Source organism: Plectropomus leopardus, chromosome 21 (assembly GCF_008729295.1).
Source record: "Plectropomus leopardus isolate mb chromosome 21, YSFRI_Pleo_2.0, whole genome shotgun sequence".
Classification (NCBI taxonomy): Eukaryota; Metazoa; Chordata; class Actinopteri; order Perciformes; family Serranidae; genus Plectropomus; species Plectropomus leopardus.
The window spans coordinates 4,215,667-4,237,304 of NC_056483.1; the positions used below are offsets into that span (position 1 = coordinate 4,215,667).

The window sequence follows — 21,638 nt, forward strand, 5'->3', positions numbered from 1 at the left end:
GTTTATGTTTATTTATGTGTGTATGTACGTCAGTGTGTGCAGGTCCGTCTGTGTGTGTGTTTTGTGGAGGTTTGAAGTGTTTCCAGCGGCAACACCCAGCTAGTCAACATGCGGTCAGCAAGCCCCCCCCCCCCTTCTCTCTCTCAATCCAAACACCAACAGCCTCATCACACACTGGCCCAGAGTCAAGCAAATAAACTACAGTGCCGAGCGCTAAGGAGGCTGCAGACCCGACTCAGGCACAGAAAACTACACAAAGCTGCAGGATGCACATTTTTTAAGGCTGGAATGTGAGAATTTGACGTATAAATGAGCGTCCATTACTTTCGAGCCTTCGCCGCGGGTTCAAACAGTGCTTATTAAGCCCACTGCAGCCAGGGAGAGCTCTCTGTATTTTGAAGTTTACTGGAGTTGTGGTTTGGTGCTTGTGGGAAATTTCCTGCGCTGGTGCATCGGAAGTGACGCGTTTTACGTCAACCAGCCAGAACTAAAGGAGGCAATAAGAGGAAAAAAAACAAAGCAATGGAGCAACAGCTAAGAGTATGCTGGTAAATCCTTAAAAAAATGTCCAAGAAAAGTTTCTGGGGTGGAAGCTCCACATAAATAAGAAACTTGGCGTTCAGATTAAGACTTAAAGTCAAAAAAAGATTTGAAGAGGGCGCTCCTGGGGTTAAAACAAATCAGCTAATGGGAGGTTTTAGCTTTCTGGGTCTATGTTTGTTTATGTTTTCGATGATCGTACAGGTATTTTGGCGCATATGCTGTTTGCTATGATTGTGAACAGTAGTGTATTGTGTTGTGTTGTGTTGTAATAACCACCTTTGTAGGAATCAGTAGGAAATACCAAAGCTAAATGCTTTTATCCATTTCTGGCTACATGTTGTTTCATAACAGATAAGTCAGGAAAAAACTTTTAATCTCAACCTTTAAGCCAATATGGACAAAATGTCCAGAGGAAGTGTTTGAAAACACTGTTTGAAAACACTTCCTGAACAGAAAGTCCTTTCCAACAGGAAACTAAACAGAAAATGAAACTTATTTCTCTTGAAAGCCAGACAAACAACACAGTAGCTGCTGGTCTACAGCTGCCTCGATCACTTAGTTTGTGTCATCGTGAGACTTCAGAGAATCTGAACTAACCCTTTAAAACACTAATGTTACACAATAACAAACAAACTGACAGATTGAGGCAGCGGTAGACCAGCAGCTCCTGTGTTCAGAGAGGTAAAATTGTTGTTTTTGTCAATGGATTCTGGCTTTGATGAGAGCATAGACAAGTTTGAGCTGTCTGTTTATTAAGTTCATAACATAACATGGGGTGAGTAACTCTTATACAAATGATCAGTATGGGGGTTGAAGTATTCCTATAATATGTGAAATAATTTCTAATCCTTCAGGATGCCTGAAAAAATCACAAGCTTTAAAGATTCAAGTTTTTCACTGGACAGCGACAATGTTACAAAAAGTTATCATTTCAATATTATTCCTACTGTAAATGTTTATTCCCGAGTAATTTAGCTTCATTTGTTGCTATCAGCTGCGGCCCTGCTACCTGTCAGCATCATCACCACCGCCGGCTCTCTGAACCGCTGAGAGGCAAAGAAGAATTTATGAGACCTGGAGGCGAGCCAAGAGACTTCCTGTATCAGCAGGAGGGCTTCTACAGGCGAGGATCATTATTCACCATCTATTGAGCTCTGCAGTGAATGGTTCTCATGCACTTACCACATACTATTTAATGACAGACACGCACACAATCGCACATGAGTTTTACATGACTTCTTTCAGGTAGAGTCACAAAAAGGAATTCAAGCTCAAGAATGTGGAGCCACACAAATCCCCTGTAGGGTTTCCTCTTGCCACAGCAGGGCCTTCGTGTGTGAGAGTTGTTTAATGTTTTGAGGCCTGTGTTGAATGAGACCGATGGACAAGGAGGGGTTAAAAAGGGTGGAGAGGAGGGGGGGGTTAGTGTGAGGAATGTGACACCGAGGGCCAAGAGAGATGATGAGGGACACTTACAGGAATCTCTCAATTTCCCGTTGAGAGGCGTTTAAGAGTCAGAATCATCACAAAGTGCTGCGTTCGCCCTCCTCTAACCCTGGATTCTTCACTTTAACTGTCCACTCGTTTGAGAACCATTCACTGAATCACACCTGGTCGAGCTTTGGGATCATTATGAGCCAAATAAACCGCTAACAATTATATTCTTCTCTCTTTTTCATAATTTTTACAGACAAAAACACTGCTGCTTCTGCCAGAAAGGTTTGTTTTAAAACACTGAGCTTAGATGACGAATTACAAAAGCTTATAAAACTGGGGCAGTGATACTTATCTTGCTGCACATTGGCCACATTTACCCCCCCAACCATTCTCTAATCTACAATAAAAATGAAGTGATTCACACTGGAATTCTTTATACTTAATAAACTATATAAGGTGCCACAGTGTATAAAACAGCATCAAAACAGAGCTTGTTCATCAAAAAAAGTGCCAGTTGAAGATCCCCTACACCTAATGTCCTAAAATTCTAAAAATGTCCTTAAATCTTAGAAACCTCGCTAAATCCTGTAAACGTCTTAAATCCTAGAAATAGCCTAAAATCTTAAAAATGTTCTAAAATCCTAGAAATGTTCTAAAATTCTAAAAATGTCCAAAAATCCTAGCAATGGCCTAAAATCTTTGGAATGTTGTCAGATTCAAGAAATGTCCTTAAATCAGAGAAATGTCCTAAAACCCAAGAAATATGTACAGTATGGGGCTGTCGGCCTCCTTTCATTTTGCAAAAGTGGCCGACAAACAAAGCAAGTTGACTATCTCTGAACTGGCATGCAGGAAACCAAAGAGGTGAATATCTATATAGATAGGAATTGAATAGATTTATTCTTTAAGACCCCTCTGTTGCTGTTCAGTCTTTGCGTCTGTTTCTGAGAGCGCGCGTACACGTGCTTTGTGTTTCTATATGCCACACAGTCTTGAGGTGCAGGGCTGTTTAAGAAGCACAGCAGAGCAATCCTCCTGCAGTCATGCTGGGCTGCAGACGTGAGCAGAATACTGAGGGACCGGAATGACGAGCTGGATGCTCTGAGGAATGCCGAACCTTGCCAGGCTCACAGCAAAGCTCCGACTGCCACTCTGAACAGCAAAGCTTTAAACAACAAAGTGCAGCACGACACCCCCTGTCTGCAGAAAAGACAGTTCAGCTGCAACATGCTGTTTACACTGGATTCAGCACCATTCCTGGGCCAGATCTGTTCATTTTTAAAGCTATTATTGGGATTGAATTGCCAACGCTAATGAAGTGTTTAGACCGAGATACAAAGAAAATGCATGTTTCAATCTAGAAGGAGTGAGAATACATTAGAGTAATGGACTGTCAATCCTAATTTGTTCCCTATTCTGAGTTACTGAAGAGAGTAAATGGTTTTTGTGTGGTTCTCATTGCCACACCTGAGGTCCCTGAGCACAGAGTGCATCTCTCATGTATGCAAAATATAAAATGAAATAAAGAAAAATATAAGGATTGTTTTTTCAACACTCACCTCGGCTGCCATTCTCCTCATCCTGAAAGAAAAAAAGAGAAAACAGAAAATATGTCAGATTTTATTTTTTTATCACTCTTTTGCATCAGTATACTCACATTAATCTTCAATGTACCTTGTAAATATATGTTAAAAGACTGTTATACATCATGTGGTACATAAAAAAAATGATGATTTTTTTCACCCCACTTAAAAATCCTCCCACAACTACCAACACCATGGACAAAGTTTCAATATCTATTAATCATTTCAGTCAGTGATTTAGAAAAAAATGCTAAATATTTGCCAAAAATGACAAATTCCAGCTTTTCTTTGTTTTATATCACTGTGAATTTGATATATTCAGGTTTTTGACTGTTGGTTGGACAAAACACGCAAACTAAAGACATCACTCTGGCCTCAAAGAATTACATTCATGCTAATAATGTTAGCATACTGCAGCTCCAGAGTAACTCTCAGCACTGAGCGAAGGATGAGATAATCCTCAGAGAGAAAGTTAAGTGTTCATCATCATTTTAACCCAACTACATGATTAAAACTGTCGAGGCAAAAGAGACACAAGAGGGGACAAGACACATGCGACCAAAAGCCACTTCAGAGCCATATTTGTGTTTTTTCCATTTCCTCAACACATCAAACTTTAATTTCCCTCCGAGCCCGGGTTAAAATCCACACGCTCCTTCTTTAATCCACCTCCCCCCACTCACACATATGTTCTCCGCTGTATCCGTAAAGACTTCGTGCTCTCCCAAGGCTTTCCTTAAGACGCTCCGACCCTCTCCAAGCTAACCCCAATATCCTCAAACTGCGATTAATCAAGAGCTCCAATCCAAGACCCTGAAAGTAATTACAATGAAATGTGATGAATGTACAAGGATGAGATTTTTTTTACTTTACCCTCCCCTTGTCAGTTTGGGTTATGTAATGGGAGAACTGGTTCGGGTTTACTGTGAGTGTGACCTGACGGATTGAAATTTAAAGCTCCAGTTTGAATATTTCCCAGAATCACGTCTTATGATAAGAAGCCCACAGCCCACAGACTCAGGACAGTCAGTTACAAGACGGACAAAATGTAGCTTCAGTTTTGTAATTCAGTGTATAAATGTTTTTGGATTAATTACATGAATAAATTAGGAGTGAAATCTGTATTTTCAGGAGCTGCCAGTGTTTTTAGACTGCCTTTGTTTTGCAATGTATGCATCTTGAACCGCTTGGCTTTTTAACAACTTGAAACCTGAAATCAGCTTGATTTCTTTCAAAAACATGGAAAGCAGGCAATGGGCAACTCAGCAAGAAATTAGTAAAAAGGAACAAGAAAATTATGTAAAATTAGATAAAATAACCAAAACAAGAAACAACCTGAAAAAGTGCTGAAATAAGATAAAAATTATATATATAATTTTTTTTAATGTTTTTTTTCAGTTTGTGAAGTTGCTTATTACCTTTTTTCACATGTTTTTGAAAGAAATCACACAAATTTGCTCAATGTTTGAAAGGTTTAAATGTTCAGGAAAGGCACAAGAAAACTGATGACCATCAAAGTTCTGAAGGTTTGAGCAAACAAACTTGCTCATGTCAGTTCAATTTCATTCCACAAAAACCTTTTCTATCCTTAATTAAGTTGCAGCAAGATCGCAAAGTGGCCAATGATCGTCTTAAAAGTGGACAAAACAAGACAGTGATACCCACAAAGGCTTTTAGGAAAAACTGTCTTTCTCTTCTGCAATATAAATGTGTGAAAATCTTAACTGTCATGCCACAGTGTCTCTTACAACATGCAGAACTGAAGCCAAAAGCTATAAACAGAAAGCACTATGATAACTTTGCAGGAAATCCTTCTGTGCAAACTGAGGAGGCTGTCAAAATACACTTCTGAGAAAAGTAAACCCAATTTATCCTGAATTATCACTAAGAAAAACGTCTCAGGAGGCGACGATAAGCTTTGAGACTTGAAACACCGGCACATTTCCCCATTAAAGGCAGCCCTGTCGTATTTACCCAGAGCCCTTTAGTGTGTGTTAGTCTGTGCCCATTAAGAGCCGGAAGTGCTGTGACGTTCAGGATTAATACCAAAGGGCAGATTGGTGCTGATGTTATCCAGAGGATGGCTGGCAGATGTCCCAGGTGGGATGATACAAGTCAGAGAAGCTCTCAAAAAAACCTTTCTGCATTACTGATGTGACGTGCAAATTAATACAACAATGCAACTAGAACACCAAACTGCTCTTTAGTCTGGTATCACTGTTAAACTATTAAACCCGAACTCTAGTCCAATTCTGTACAGCAAGCTTATCCCAGCAGGTGTAAGCATGGTAAAGTGACAAAATTAAAGATACCAGTATCCAGGTTTCCTGGTAATGGTTATATTTGAGGATTTTTAAGGCTTTTGAATGCCACACAGACTTAAGTTTAAGACCAAATTTAATTTTAAGACCAAGTTTTATTTTGCCCAAATATTTATCATAACATTAAACACGATGTTTTTTTTTTCAAGTGAAAAAGTTAGATTATCTTCATCACATGTTGATAGAAACAACCCTTGAGGAAATATCTGGCATTTCAGATGAAGCGTTTTGAATTTGCTACTGCTCGAATCCGCACTGCAAAATAACCTCATTTCCATGGAAGCAACAACTGAGAATAGCGAGTATTGTAGCGTTTGATGCCAGCTGCAGTTTTTTTTAAAACCAAGCTGAAATAATGAAAACTGTAAACTAAACTTAAAGAATCGTTACTTGTATCGTGTTAACGCATATCGAGGACATCATTAAAAGAAATATTTGAAATGGGAATACATAATCGGGAAAACACTTCCTCAGCACAAAGGAAATAAGGGAGTTTTTAACAGCTGGAAAGATTTATATGTGCTGAGTGGTGATTTAACAGCTTCAGGAAGATCTCAAAACAGCAAAAACATGATAAATATGATCAAAAAGTTCATACTGTGTGTAATTAGTAAGTAGTGTGGAACTGGGACACGTCTCTTGTGTCCTACCAGCACTAAATACTGAGGTGTTTGTTTAAGACCGAGTTCAAACAGCAGCTGAAAGTCACCATTCTGATGATGTTTTACCCCTCGTGTCACACAAATCAGGCGTCGTCTAATCACTGCAGACACTAAAAACCATAATAAGGACACATTTTGTGATAATGATCCAGAACACTGACCAGTAGTTGTAATTTTTGGGCCCTTGACAGCGAGACCAGAGTTAGCACAGAGGACAAAATAACCAAAGAGACTGGTAATCTAACAGTAATGAATCTGTTGCAGTTGTATTTAAATGTTTATTCTAATTCAATGTTTGGGAAATGGGTTGCATCCTAGAGTGCATTTGAAGAGTTTATAGCATTAATTTTCTCTACTTTATCAAATGCATATTGTACAGTTGTTACTCAGGTAATGTCAGTCTAAAAAAATGTGTTTTTCCTTAAATTATTTACATCAAAATTAAGTTTTATTTGAGTTTCTGTCCTTTGCTCTGCCTGAGTCTAATATTATTTCATCTGTTTCTCATATCATGTCTTTATAAGCAAAGATTTTTATGACGGCATCTAAAATTATGCCAGATCCTCCTTGAGGCCTGACGCTTACATCACTTAATTCAACAAAACTTTATTTACTTTACATGTTTTCTTACATCAACTGTCAGAATTTCATGCTTGTTTTAAACAGTTTCTCCGCTCTAAATTGCATTAGATGGTGTGAAAATCATTTGTTTTGTTATATTTTGGTCTTAGTGTCATTAGAGGGGTAAGAGACGCTCTGTCACCTTCAGAGAGTTGTGGACGGCAGACTCAGGCGGGTAGACGATGAAGTGTCGCAGCGTGAAGCCGAAGCCCTGGGAGGTTCGGCGCAGGTGAAGCGTCTTGGGCCCCGGCCAGGAAAAAGGCTCCTCCTCTGCCCCGGGAGAAGCCACGGCCGACGCCTCGCTCTGATCGCGCCCATCCTTCTGCTTGGCCTGAAAGGAGGAGAAACAAACAAACAGGTACGTCAGTGGTGATCTTCAGGACATAAACTGCGGTGTTGACAAACAGGACGTGGAGAGAAGACGAGCAGGAGAAATGAGAATGTTGATCCCACTCTCGTGTCTCTGTGGTAAATACACGCTCAGCTACCAAAAACAGTTAATAATAATAATACATTTTATTTGTAGGCGCCTTTCAAAACAAGCAAGGTCACCTTACAAGGTCGAGCTAAAAAAAACCACCGGACAGAACCCGACCACAAACACAGTTTCTCTGTTTCCAACCTTTATGCTAAGCTACGCAAACCTAAATGATGTAATGCTGCATGAAACTGAAAAAAAAAACACCTTGTTTTCTTGTGACTTTTTTAAAGCAATGTCTACTTGTGTTGTCTCATCACAGCTTATGATCTTAGTGTAAAATGTAAGCAGTTAAACCAAGTAATACTGCTGCTTTCTTAAATTCAAAAGACTGTATGTATTATCAAGAGAATAAACATAATCTTGTGAAACAAAAACTTTTTTCCTTTCTTTCCCCTTAAATCATCATCACTTCATGCAAAATTCATCTTTGGACCCCTCAGGCAGTCTTAACCACCCAGTTTTGGCACCCCTGCTGTGGATGATGCATCGCTCCACAACAAAGAAATCAAATGTGGCTGTAAAAACAATGACGCACTGATAGTGAAGATGCCATTTCCACGTGTTCACTGTTAAAAATATGACAAAAAAGTACAGTCACTTCACCCCTGGAAATTGTGTAAAGAAGAGTGGTTTTGCTAAAATAACGAAAGTGTGTTTTCACAGATGAAACAGCCCATGGCTCAGCATACAACGTATTAATCAACTTGATTTAAAAACACAAGAAATCCCCTGATGGTGATTCTTCACAGTTAAGGTTATGTTGTTTTTGCTGAGGTGTCAATTTGTGGTCAAGGTTTTCACTTTTGGGAATTAGAAAAAAGATTAACAGGAGGGTTCATTGTTGAAAAATAAATAAATAATGACATATTGGTTGTAGAGACGTAACCTGCACAAAAATGCACGTTTTTGACCTGCAACCTTTCTGCTCTGTCATTATAAACATACATTTTGTGGAATGATACAACCAAAACGATCTATTTAAATGTTAAATGGAAGGAATATGAGACAGTTACCTTCCTAAAACCACACTAACATATGACAAATACGTAAACACAAACCAAAACCACCCATATCCAACACATCATTGGTTCGTCACAGGATTATTCTGATGATTAATTTTGCCATTTTCTGGACTTTTCTGTAGCTTAAGTTCACATTCATGAAGTCTTGCAGAGCTCAAAATATTCCCTGACTCTTAATGCCATCACCAGTTAAACAAAAATGGTCTCAAATACCAACAAACTGATCTCTGCTACTGCCCTGTGTGTTGTAGATCACATCCACTAGAAGCTGTTGAATAAGACACCAAATGAGTGCCAGCTTGCACATACAGAAAAAATAATATTTCAGTCAGCCAGTATCCTCAGATGAAAACTGCTGGTGACAGGGGCCAAAAATGCAGTCAAATAATTTTGTTCCTAACTTGTGGTTAATGTCAGTGATTGCAATATCTGTCAAAATAATCAGGATTGTCATTTAAGCCACATTTGTGCTGCCCTGAGCTCCACACAGCCATACATATGGCTTCAGTTATTGCACATTTGGGCTTTGCGGGACTATTTGGCATGTTTGCACGATGACAGACTTATCTTCTACATTCCTACTGTGACTAACACACGGGATAAAAACAAGCCTTAAACACTAGCAGCTCTCGGCTTGCGTAACATCACATTCATGCCGACATCACACAACGCGTGCTCAACATCAGCAGCAACATTTTAAATGTTCTGTAACAGAAACGTGTTTACGTTGACTCGGTGTCAAGTGGCAAGCTGAAAATACAGTGAGTCACCACAGTTTATGTTCATGACTCTTTTCCCAAAGATGATGTTACAAAATACACAGAAATACACACACGCAGAGAGTACGGGTGGTCACTTATTACATCTACACATAGAGATTGCATAATGATGTGAGGCTCAATATTTTGTTGTAGAGCTTACATCATAGATAGATCTTGATATATTTTGTTTCGTCCAACTAACAGTCAAAAACATTTAATTTATTATCACTGAACAAGAGAAACTCAAAGTATTTACATTTGGAACCAGAACAGAAACTATTGTCAGTGATTTCCCTCCATTTTTACTTTTATTAAGTAACTGCAACGATTAATTTATTATCAAATGAGTTGACGATTAATATTCTGTTGATTACACCAATCCAGTTGAATTCTGCATGACCTTGCAATTTTGCCCAATCAGCTCAATTTTTCCACATAGTTTACATCATTGTAGTTTCCTGTGACTGAAAACAATCATAGCACTTCCCGGCATAACAGCACCAAACTAATTTCCTTGTTTTTTGGCTGTGAAAATGCAGAGATCTGCGACACCAAAGTCTCACATTTACTGGCAAAAAAGACTGCTCTCCCCAAGAGTGAAGCTAAAACATCTCAATCGCCCTGTCGTGGCTGCCTGCAGTGAAGGTCATAAACGTGTACTGCAGGTGCCATAAACAGAAGGTACCCTTCAGGTCATTTTCTCTCAAAGTTGGTTTCTGTCATGTTAGGCTGCTGTTATCACCAGATGTTTGTTCAAGTCTTTGATTTTCTGATAAGTTTGTTTTTTATTAGTTAATTGATGCTATTAAAAGGGATTTGACAACATGATTGACAGCTGTGCTGCTTGCGATTGGTCAGGCAGGCGTGTGGGCAGGAACTCGATGCTGAAGAGATCGCTCCTGCACAGACTCTGAAGTCACAGGCAGTGTCCGTATCTGGGATACGTTAGCTGGATTTTTGTACAGTGGGAAGAAGTGGAGGCGTGTCGTCCATCTTTATAGACAGTCAATGGGCAGAACACCAACAACATCAATTGACGAATGCTTTTTGACCCCAAACTTCACCTGAAGAACGACTTTGACAAAAGATGAGACAAATCACCATAACAGAGGCTGTTGCATCCACATCCATGAACAAATCAAGGTGAGTTAGATTAAATATGCAGATTAGTGCTGACATTGGTGTGATGTAAATCACAAGCTCAGGGCAGTGCAGTTTTAATCTCTTTGGAACAAGTGGCCTATAACTTTGATAAATTACATTAAAAAATGCAAAAATTTTGGCATTTTTTAGTTGCTCCAGCAATTTCCCTGCAAAAAATATCACAATTATTTAGAAAAATTGCCATGACATCAGGCATTTACGGCTGCAATGTTATCAAAAAAGCTTGTGACACCCTGAAGGGGCTGATTAATGAAGAGAAAAACTAGTAAATCCATAGCTGCAGTAGTATAAACAAGCATCATTTTCTTTAAGACACTTTTTTGGCAATTTTAGTCAAAAACTGTCAAGTGTTGCAATAGTCCAAACATACAAGACCACAAAAACACTCCTGGAAAACATTATCCAAGACTTTAAATCAATTTTGAATCAACTTTCCCAAGCATTTTAAAAATGGTACAACCCAGATGTATTATTAATCTAAAGGTACAGCAGGAAATCTTAATCACGATGTCTCTATCTTGCTCCATCACTGAGAAACACTCTGTACTCTCCCGCTACTGCGAGCTGTCTGAGCAGCGAGACTTCTGTCACATCCATCATCAAAGTAATGACAGAGCTGAACCGCTGCACCACAGGGCGTGCGTTAGCGGTTATTGCTAACACTACCATAGTGACTCGGAGCTATGAGAGCCTGCCAAGAGTTTGAGCCTCAACCCCGATCTCTCTTCAGGCTCTTCTCCTACCAAAATACATCTTAGGTGTGGATCCAAAACAAAGACATTCTCTCCACCACCCCTCAGGCTTCTCTATCCGCACCTCTCCTCGGCCTGTCTGGGAGCAGCAGATGTAGGGGCCTCCAGAGAGCGGGATGGGTGTGGGCTTAATGGTATGACTGGTGAAATCACCAGCAATACCCAGTGGTGTGGAGCTGGACATGAGCCACAGTCCACATTGTAACAGAAAGAGGACGGGAAAGCTGACAGTCCAGCTCAGCTGTTTGTTTTGATTTCACGCTTAAAATTTAATGCTGTATTATGCAATAGCTAAGCCGTTTGGCTCAAATGCCCCGTGGAAGAGGCACACACACACACACACATTTTCCGTCTCTTGCTATATATAACATGTTGAATTATACAGCAAGAGAGCAGCAGCATAGCACAGTGTGGAGGGAAACTGCAGCTGCCTCAGTCAAAGACATTCAAAAAGGCACAATACTGTAAATCTGCTCCAAACAAGTTCACACAATTACCTGACACTCAATTATGCATGCAATCTGTTCATCAAAACAGTCACCATTATGTGCACGCTGAGGGTTTGATCTGCGTGCTGCCATATGGTGCCATGGCCTGCGGGATGGAGCATTTGCATGCCTTCTTTATGTATATGAGATGGATTTGAATGGCATTACTTGTGGACTTTTCTTCCACGCTATTTCTTTTTTCAAATGTGTGAGTCACTCCTGAGTTGTCTGACCTCATGGATCTAACTCTTTCACTCCCTCTCGTCTTTTCTTTCCAAACTTCTCTCCCTGTCTGACCACAGACTTTAACATTAGTCACCCTCATTCACTTTACTTAAAGGAAAATGTGCCTCAAATTCCTGATTTGGTCCATCACTGCACAATGACTTCCCTCCCTTCAGCTCCAGTCCACGCTTGAAACAGTAACAGCAGAGGAAGAAAATTTAAAATGCACACAGCTAAAAAATAAACTATCTGACTCCAAGTGTCAGTCTGACACTATAAATGAAACCTAAAACCCAAACACATGCTCGCATTACAAAAGAAATCGGTCAGTGAAACAGGACTACCCGGCCGCAGGAGAGCAGGATGACGCACACGAAATTCCTCAGACAGCACAACAAAGTGCAGCCGCCCCTCATCTCTCCTCCCAGATCAAATGTAAACCTGTATGCATCTGCCAGACACTGATACTTAAGCAGGTCAGGGTATCCCAAAATGCCTCAAACTTGCCTCCGCAAAATGTCATTTCACAAGGATGCTCTCCATCTTTCACGTATGACCGTCCTTACCCGAGATCGGACGCAGTTCTTCCTGGATGCCTCTCTGAGCCGAGCCCAGGACACACTGCGATTAGGACTGGTGAGCCCCAGTTCCACCTCTCCCCAGTAAGCTCTGGCCAAAAGTTGGAACCAGAGGCAGTACGGCTCCGACAGGCAGCCATCCACGCCAGCCAGGCGAGCCCAGGGACATCCTCCAGATGACGGGGAAGGAGAGAGGGAGCAGCATCCTTCTGCGTTCACGTCCACATCCCGTAAGTCCGGGTGATCCTTCAGAGGAACCGGCTTACAGCCTGGAGGAAGCCCGTTCCTCTGGGCCAGCATTGCATAGCCAGGTTTAAGGTGGTGAGATCAAACGGCAAAACAGATGAAAACTATCCTCAAAAATGCTCCACTTTTGGCGTCTTTGGTTCCTCTTTTCTACGTGCTATACTCCAAGTTTCTACTCCATTCTGCGTCCTCTTCCTCGCTTGCTGCGTCCTCAACTGTCTATTCTGGTTGTGGAGAAACGGGGCTGTTCTTCTGGGCGTCCCACACACACATGATGTTTCCACTCAGCCTGAGAGGAGAGCACAGCGGCTGAGTGCACTGCAGAGAGCCCGGGCCGACTGACTGACGCACCCACCCACTCACCACACAAAACTCTCTCTGAAGTATGCACACACACACATATTCACATACACACACCAGGCGGCCTCAAGTGCTTCCTTTCCTGTCTCCTCCATCTCTCTCTAACTCTCCTCCTCTATCGCCAGCCTTTAAAAGTTTCAGCTGCTCGCCAACTGACTCACGTGTCGTACTAATCAATAAATCATAAGAACAAATGAAAGCAGAAGACGAGATGCACACACACGCACAGGTCGAAGGTACGTTAAATATGAGGAACATTCGAGAGTTTTTTGGGCAGGAAGCAAAAGCAGAGCAAAGCTGCTATCTGCCCGGAGACGGGAATAACTTGGATTGTTTTCACAGCCGGTGGAAGAAGTCAAGTGGGGCTAATACAGATAAGGACGCATATGGGTTCTGTGAAATCTATAAGGCACAAAAATGCACAGCCGACCCACCCACCTTCACATGCCTGCAGCTCATGTGGAAACTACAAAGACCTGACGCCTGGGTGGCAGGCTCTGTGGTCAGGCAGACTACCGAGAGCTGCATAAACACAGAGTAACTCCTGTATGTTTATTTATTTGTTTGTTTAACACAGTCCATATTAATAAACAGAGTTGCTTACGTAAGGATAAGCAATGCAACAGATGTAATGCAGCCTAAAGGGCGTCTAATTTAAAGCGAAGTTGCAGCCCTGGTTCCTGCTTAAGCTTTTAACCATTTTTTATCATATTTAGGGCACACTCTGTCTTAAGTAACTTACATGCCACATTTTTTTACAAATGTGATGAAGTACCTTAATTTCACGTTTTTTTCATTCACTGAATTAGCAAAAAACAAACATTTCCATCTGTTTTTTCAACTTCATTTACAGAACGTTTATGATATAAATATATATATATATATTACATTTACAATCTAAAATAGAATTAACTATGATGGACCAACACGCCTACAGTCCACCCAGGTCCAGATGTTTACATCTATGCTGTCTGATTAGACTTTTGCTCAAGATTGTCTGGATTACGAACTGCTTGATAGACAGCTCCCTCGCTAGTTTGCTGCATCTGTTAGGGTGGGACAATTGTTGTCGTTATCATTGTTCAACCCAGTAGGGAGAACAAATGTTGGCTTTTGCACATTTCTGCAAACAATGGTTATGTAACATTTGTATAGTCCTTTTGCATTATTCAGTAAATGCTGAAATGTTTCATTTTGCAATAGGTTTCAGTTTTATGTTGTGAAACGCAGCAGTTAATGTGTAGTTATGTTCGCGCACACAAAAAAAACGATTATGGTAATGGTTAAGAAAAGATTATGTTTTGGCTTAATTTCCCAGTTTGGTCATCACAACCACCGCTGAAAAGTGTGCAGACCTCGCTTACAATAATACCCAGCTGCTGTTGCCACACGGCTGGAAATGTCACTATGTCTTGTTAAAAAGTGATCTGCTGCTTGGCAGCCGTCTCACCTAAGTGTCGCGCCATCCATCATCCCCTCCTCTTCCTAATGACAGACTCAGCTCAGATACATGTAGTCCAGACTGGGAACTTTAGAAACAATGATATGATACAAGAAACATTAATATGAAATATAGAAACGTAACATATCTGTGCTCTGTTGAAACATACAATGCCAACGTTTATTCTGGCAACTGCAGCGTTGTTTTTAGTTCATAAGGAAGATTTTGTAGATTGAAAAATTGCCTTAAAAGGAGAAAAATGGGAAATAAACTATTTAATTGGAACCTAACAGTGTGGAGACCTCCTTTGTGCCGTGTAGTGACATCACTTATTTCCCAGCAGAGGTCCAAACCAACTTCAACATGACTTCAATCTTACTAGGAAGAGTGGTTAGAAACATATCTGTGGGCGTGTAAGACCTTTAACCCTTTGAAACCTGAACATTGATTTCTTTCAAAAAATGGGGAGAAGGCAACAAGCAACTTAACAAAACATGGCCCAAAAAATAGTGAGAAATCAATAAGAAATTACAAAAATTACCTGAAAATAAGAAAAAAGACAGATTAGCTAACAATAAAAATAAAACATACAAAAAATGACCACCAAAAAAGAAAAAAAAGATAATTTAAAAATAAAACTAAAATAATGAGAAATATAGTTTTCTGAACATTTTGGTGGGTTATTTTTTAAAACTATTTTTAGGGGCATTTTCTTGTCAACTTTTACTTGTTTCTTGCAATTTGTGGGACATTTTTTGCTCATGCCTTTTTCCCACGTCTTTGAAAGAACATAAACCAATCTGAACAGGTTTCAAAGGATTAAATAGCTTGTGAAAGTCATCTGAACGCAGCACAAGGAAAATGATGTGGATCCAGTTTTTCTGAGGGTTAAGAAAAGTAAAATAATACAGTTCACCCCTTGTTGAACTCAATTTCAGGTTTCATGTGTCAACAAGGAGTATCTTGCTTTGTCAAGAAGTCAGCGAACAATATTTTACAACAAACAAGCTCTTAAACTATGTTGACTGTGTGAAATAATGGGACAAAATCTATAGACAACCGTAACCAACCCAAAAAATTACATGTTCGATCCCTAAATCTGTCACATAATGGCTAAAATCACTTTGACCATGACTGCGAAACTCCACGTCCCCACTCAGCACAATCTGCTCTGAATCACAGCCTCATGTGAATCTGAACTCCACCACCTGCACCCACCAATTCCCCGTTCACACTCGCCTAGTAGTGTTACGTAATCGTCCGGCCATGCCACCAGGGAAAACCTCCTCAATTCGTCCAGGTAAACAAAGCTCCACAGAGGCTTGGCAGCTGCCTTTATTTCAGGAGCAGTGAGAGAGTTGGGAGCAGGATGGACTCAGTGTTGATACCTTTTAGAGTGCAGGGCCAAAACATCAATTTAATATTTAATCACATTTTCATCTCTGGGCTCTCTGGAGCTTTCGTGCTGCAACGTCAGGACTCCGTGCTGCCATTTGGCACGTTACTAAATGTTGAATAAGTGTGTTTCTCGAGGACAATGTGCTGTCCATTTTCAATTTCATTCCGTCACTATATCTCCTGCTCGAGTTATTAGTTAACAGTTTACTGCTTCACTTCCAACGTGTGTCTGTCAACAGCCGCTGCGGTTTGTAGAGTCGCTCCGGCTGAGAGCGTCTGCTAAACGGCGAAAACGTAAATACCAGTCTATTTTGATTCTTGAGGAATATTTGCCATCCGAGACGGCGGCGACCATGAAAACAACATCAGGAACCCAGTGGTGGAATGTTCCCCTCTCAGCGTTTTGTTATGAGCATCTTGTTACCACATTCACTCGGCTCAATATAGCATGTGGTGTTCTGTATGGAAAAGACGGCAGAAATAGACGTCGCCAAACACAGCAAGTTGAGACACTGGACCTGCTGAAGCCAAAACAAGGATTAAGTCTCTTAAGAATGGTTATACATGGAAACTGTAAGTAATAAGTGAATTTACACGAGTGTTACAAGCCCACATCACTATAAGAGGTAGATTTCCGGCCAAACAATACATCTTACCTCCACTAACACATTTCAGACTGTTGCAGAAAACATATATGTCTCTAAATTCCTGTAAATCTAAAACACATGATAAGAGAAAAAAAGGATCCTTGACAGGAATTCCTGTTGGTCAGGAAGTGGATTTGGTGCCATGCAGACACAAAAACTAGACAGGCTGCCCCAGAAATATTGTGGCGTTGTCATGGCAATGAACCACACCACAACAATGTCGGCCGCTGGACTGGGGTGTTCGCTGCGGGCGCTCATGTGATTTGTTTTGTGTGTGTTTCCATGTTTATGTAAAGATCGGTGTGTCTAAAGGCGAGAGCAAACAGCGTTGAAGATTTGAGAGCTGCCAAACATTATTAGAGGTGAGGCTATATTAAAGGTGCATTTTGTAAGATCTGGGCATAAATTTTAGTTTAAAACATTTAAAAAAATGAACAAACCCTATCAATAGAGTGTGAAGAAGTAACACCTTTGACGTTATGTCCAAGATCCCCATGTATTGCATTGCAGAGATATCCACTGCTAAGCCGCCAGGGACGGGCCGTTAAAATGAAGAAAACAGAAAAAACAGCAGATTAATGGGATGGCCATGGTCATAGTGGCCGCAGATCTTTAACAGCGGCTATAGGAAAAAAAACTTTGAAGAATTGTATGAGCTCACAGAGGTGCAAATTGTAAGAAACATTGTTCATCCACCAAAAGCAGCATTAATAAACAATACCAGCACAGGCCAGTAGATAAGATCTACTTGAGCATAGCCACAGATGCATGGGAAATTCTGCCAGTTCTGGTGTGGAGAGCAATACTATTTTGAATTTCTCTATTTCTGCATCTGTATGCATGCTTTACATGCATTTCATGTCAAGTGTCTTTGAGTACCCAGAAAAGCTCTATATAAGTCCTATTGCTATGACCGACGGACAGTCTGTTTAGTGATGTGTGTGTTGTAACATTTCGAGGTCTTTGTTGCTCTCTCTGCTCTGTTACCACTTGAGGCTGCTGGACCCAACACCGCGCGATTTGGTCTTGGAGTCCCCCTGCTGATAATTCTGAAAATGGCCTTGTGGCTTCACGCAACATGACATGCAGGGCCAAAGACAACATCCAGACTGCGGCTGTGGTAAAATGGAGACAAGGATGGAGAAATCGACGAGCTGTTTGGTGTGGTGTTTTTGAAATGAAATTAGTGGCGTGCTGAAACAACACGGGAGAAAAGTCCAGTTTGTGCATTTGAAGACCGAAGAAAATTTTTAGAGGAAAAGTTGCCTTTTCGACTTTTATATTTACATGTAAAACACTACGTCACCACTCACCACAGAAAAATCCTTAAAATCCAAACCCAAACAGCCGAAGTTGTGTTCCACTGAGATGTGAAACTCGTTTCAGATGTTTACATTTCTTGGGGAACAAAACACAATGAAAACCAGGTTGTTTCATGATGCCGTTTCATTTTAATCCACTCAAATCTTGGAGTCTCGGATTTATTAGATGATTATCTGCAGCTCCGATTTGTGTAACAAAGGAGGGAGAAAAGGCCTGTGGTCTGTAAGCAGCTGACAGGACCTCTGGATGGGGATTAAAGACACAAGGCTCCGACAGGGCTCCGAAAACTACAATAAGTAATTTTGAAGTCTCCAATTGGTGTTCGTGTGTGACCAACTTTATATCAGTGGCTGTGTGTGTGTATGTGTGTGTGTGTATCTGTGTGTGGTACAGAGAGCGAGAAGAAAAGAGAAAGTCTTGCGGGAGGATTAGGCTCGAGTCGGGGTGGCTTTTCAGGACTCCTGGCGGGTGTAAGATCTAATCTGGACATGCTGCATCTGGGCTCCGCGAGGTATGGCTTACTGTAACAAAGGACTGACTAATGAGGGCCAGCGAACAGACTGCTCTCTCTGTGCGCCCACACCACTGCACACCCATAATGCCCTTCTTCATACGGCCCTCAGGGGGTACCGAGGGGTATGAACCCCACAATCGACTACCTCGGGAGGTAGCAAGCTGCTTGGCGCTGATCAGGAAGATACTGGAGCACATTTATCGCGTTTCAGCCTCTGATAAGTAACTCAATCTGAGTGTAGGAGGCAATAACAGAGTACTGCATACGAGGGCCTGTAATATAATTTTACTGCATTCTCATATGCCAATACGCTTGGAGGAGAGGAGGGTGTACACACACACACACACACACACACACACACACACACACACACACACACACACACAGAGACAGAGTTTCTCTCCTGGAGGGAAGATGACGAAACTGAGAGAGAAAAGGAGGATGAAGAAAGTGAGTGAGAGAAGCTGTTTGCAGTTGGGAATATCATAAACAGTCAGCTCGGAGCAATGAACGAAATATACAATTTGAAACAGGCAGCATGGCTTTTCCTTTTGTTCGGTTGAAGGAGAGCATACAATTTTAGCAGCAGCACAATTAAAATTAAGAAAAGGATGATTAATGGATAATAAAATTACTTCTTGATTGCAGCCATAGATAGATTAATTGATTGTGCAATTAACCTGTTATTGCAGCCCCAGTTTCGTGCACTGTAGATGCACTGTTCAATGCACTGCAGGTCTATCACACACTGAGTGTGATGATTACACAAGCTGCCACTTTCATTCAGTTGAAGCGGTATTACGGAGAAAAGGCACTGCTGCATAATTAAGTCATTAAAGGGGAACTCCAGTACTTTTCAACCATGTTTTTGTGTCATGAAACGCTAATTTTTTGTCCAGTTTTAAGAGAATACTGCAGCTGGCAGCGGCAAAAAAGACTACAATATAACCACTTAGGGCATGTTTGCATTGTCAATTAATGTCAAATTAAAGTGCTTGTTCTTGCCATTGACAGGTTCAGATTATCATTATGAGTGTCTTACAACATTACAAAAAGGACCCTACAGAGAAATGAAACGTTTCATTCCCATTCAAGTCTCATTCTGAAATTTCATGAGAGGATCAGGAATATAATGTTGGAAGAGAAGAAAGACTTTAATTTGTCATTATATGCTTCTTAGATTGTTATCATGAGAGGAGATGTCGCATAACAGCACTCAAAGTAAACGTAGTCATCTCGCCATTGTGTTTTATTTACATATGGAAAATATCGCTGGTTGCTAATGTCGCTAAAGCTTCCTTAGACACAAAAACACAGGAAAACAGGGTGAAATAACCAGAGTTCCCCATTAAATACACTGCAAACAATGGTAGTAACCAATGTTTTCCCAATCTGACAAAAGAAAGCATAGTGTTACAACAAATGTCAAAGCTCCCATTTCTCATGCATGCTTTTGTTGTGAGGAGGAAGTTGGCACCAGCTTTTCTTTCATTTCAAGAAAGTATCCAACACAAACATAAGTCATGATGCAACAACTCCAAAAGCTACCAGTTTAACTCCCTGTGAGTCATGCCCATGGCATATTTATGAGCCAGTGCATCTCTTCTCTTCCACTGGCAGAAACCACTATCAAAATTCACAGTTTGCTATGGAGACCATCTGTGTAGAGCAGAGAAGGAACACGCGGCAGCACAAAACGTCCAGGAGAAAAGAGAAAAAAAATAAAAATACAGGGGATTTCCTTCAAGAAGGAGCTGTGGCTGCAGCGAGGAAAGGCTGTGGGTTGGACATTCTCCCAAAAACTAACAGGGAAGACAAAAGCCTCAGAGCCCAGGGGGGGTTCACATGAGTTCGGCGTATTAGCGAGCTCCCCCAGTGAAGGAGCCCTGCTTGATCTGGACAATTGTCTCCTGAGGGTCCCTCGACACTTCTACACAAATGCCTCTGCCAATCAAGCATTCAGCAGAGCGCTCATTCACTCCTCGGCAGCTGCTCTCAGACTGCGAAAAAAAGGAGCAAATATGTTTGTGATGACAGCCGTACCCCACCCCGTCTCAAACACCTCTTGAATAAATAAATAAAAAAAACTCTCCCTGTCGTTGTTTAATTATTGCATCTCTCGTCATCGCTCAGACGGTTTCCCTCTGGGAGAAACCACATGGTTAAAACGAGGTGAAGCGGGGAAAAGCTTCAGATTATCAGAAAGCGCTAATGAAGACACAGTTATACTCCTGTCAGACTGACACAGTCATGTGAGATAAGCTTGTGTCTGAGGTGAACTTCAGGGGGTTTTAACATGCGTTATCTGACCCACCTTTGAAACTCTGCCTCTGTGCAATATTTCTCATAGCGTTGCAAATCACAAGCTTAGATTCTGTGTAAAATATAAACACTACAACAAAACAAAATCAACCACAAATTACATCTAAACAGCCAAACACCTTTTGAAGACGCAGCTTTGCTTTCAGACATGCATGTTGTTGCTGTGCATAACTGTGTGACGTTATTATGTCAAGAAATCGAAATATTACCATTATCACGATACAAATTTTTCTCATCATATTAAAAAATATATCGGACATATCGTGAGCGATATGATATTGTGAATGATATGATTCCACGACTGACTTCTTAAACCTGGAGATTCATGAACATTATGCAGGTCGTATGCTGTTGTATTGATCTTTTAGCAGGGGCTCAAACAAACTAATAAAATAACTTCCATTTCATCCATACTGCCAGCTATGTGCTACTTCCAGTACAAGCACTGCAGCAGCCACTTTTAATAAACTTAAAGTTAACAAATCTGTTTAGCAAACCTGTTATTAGCAGCCCTGGACTGCAGTGGCAGTAGCAGGTGTTGCGTGAGTGACGAGGGATTAACCTGTGAGAGCAGTTTTTATCAATAGGTCCAAGTTTAACATGTCGCACGAAGGGTTTAGGTCAGGGGCCGTAATCTCTGGGCACCTCGTGATCCAATTCTGAGGGCTACGATGAGATTGTAAAATGATTATTGCTGCATTTTGTTGCATCAAATTTTAGATTTCTGTGACAACTAGCTACTTTTCATA

General features: G+C 40.9%; 1 protein-coding gene across 4 annotated transcripts in view; it reads right to left on the reverse strand.

Moving 5' to 3' along the window:
• The window catches only part of LOC121960452 (rho GTPase-activating protein 21-like), a 97,620-nt gene that overhangs the window by 37,976 nt on the left and 38,006 nt on the right, over positions 1 to 21,638 (reverse strand). For 2 of the 4 annotated variants that reach the window (XM_042510141.1, XM_042510140.1), the window contains exons 1-3: positions 12,627 to 13,258; positions 7,310 to 7,498; positions 3,540 to 3,561 (exon numbers count right to left, since the gene is read on the reverse strand). In XM_042510141.1, the coding sequence (XP_042366075.1) occupies positions 3,540 to 3,561; positions 7,310 to 7,498; positions 12,627 to 12,938 (523 nt within the window). In that variant the 5' untranslated portion in view covers positions 12,939 to 13,258. Of the gene's footprint in view, positions 1 to 3,539; positions 3,562 to 7,309; positions 7,499 to 12,626; positions 13,259 to 21,638 lie in introns of those variants that run through there. The other 2 variants (XM_042510143.1, XM_042510142.1) reach the window with 1 other exon arrangement.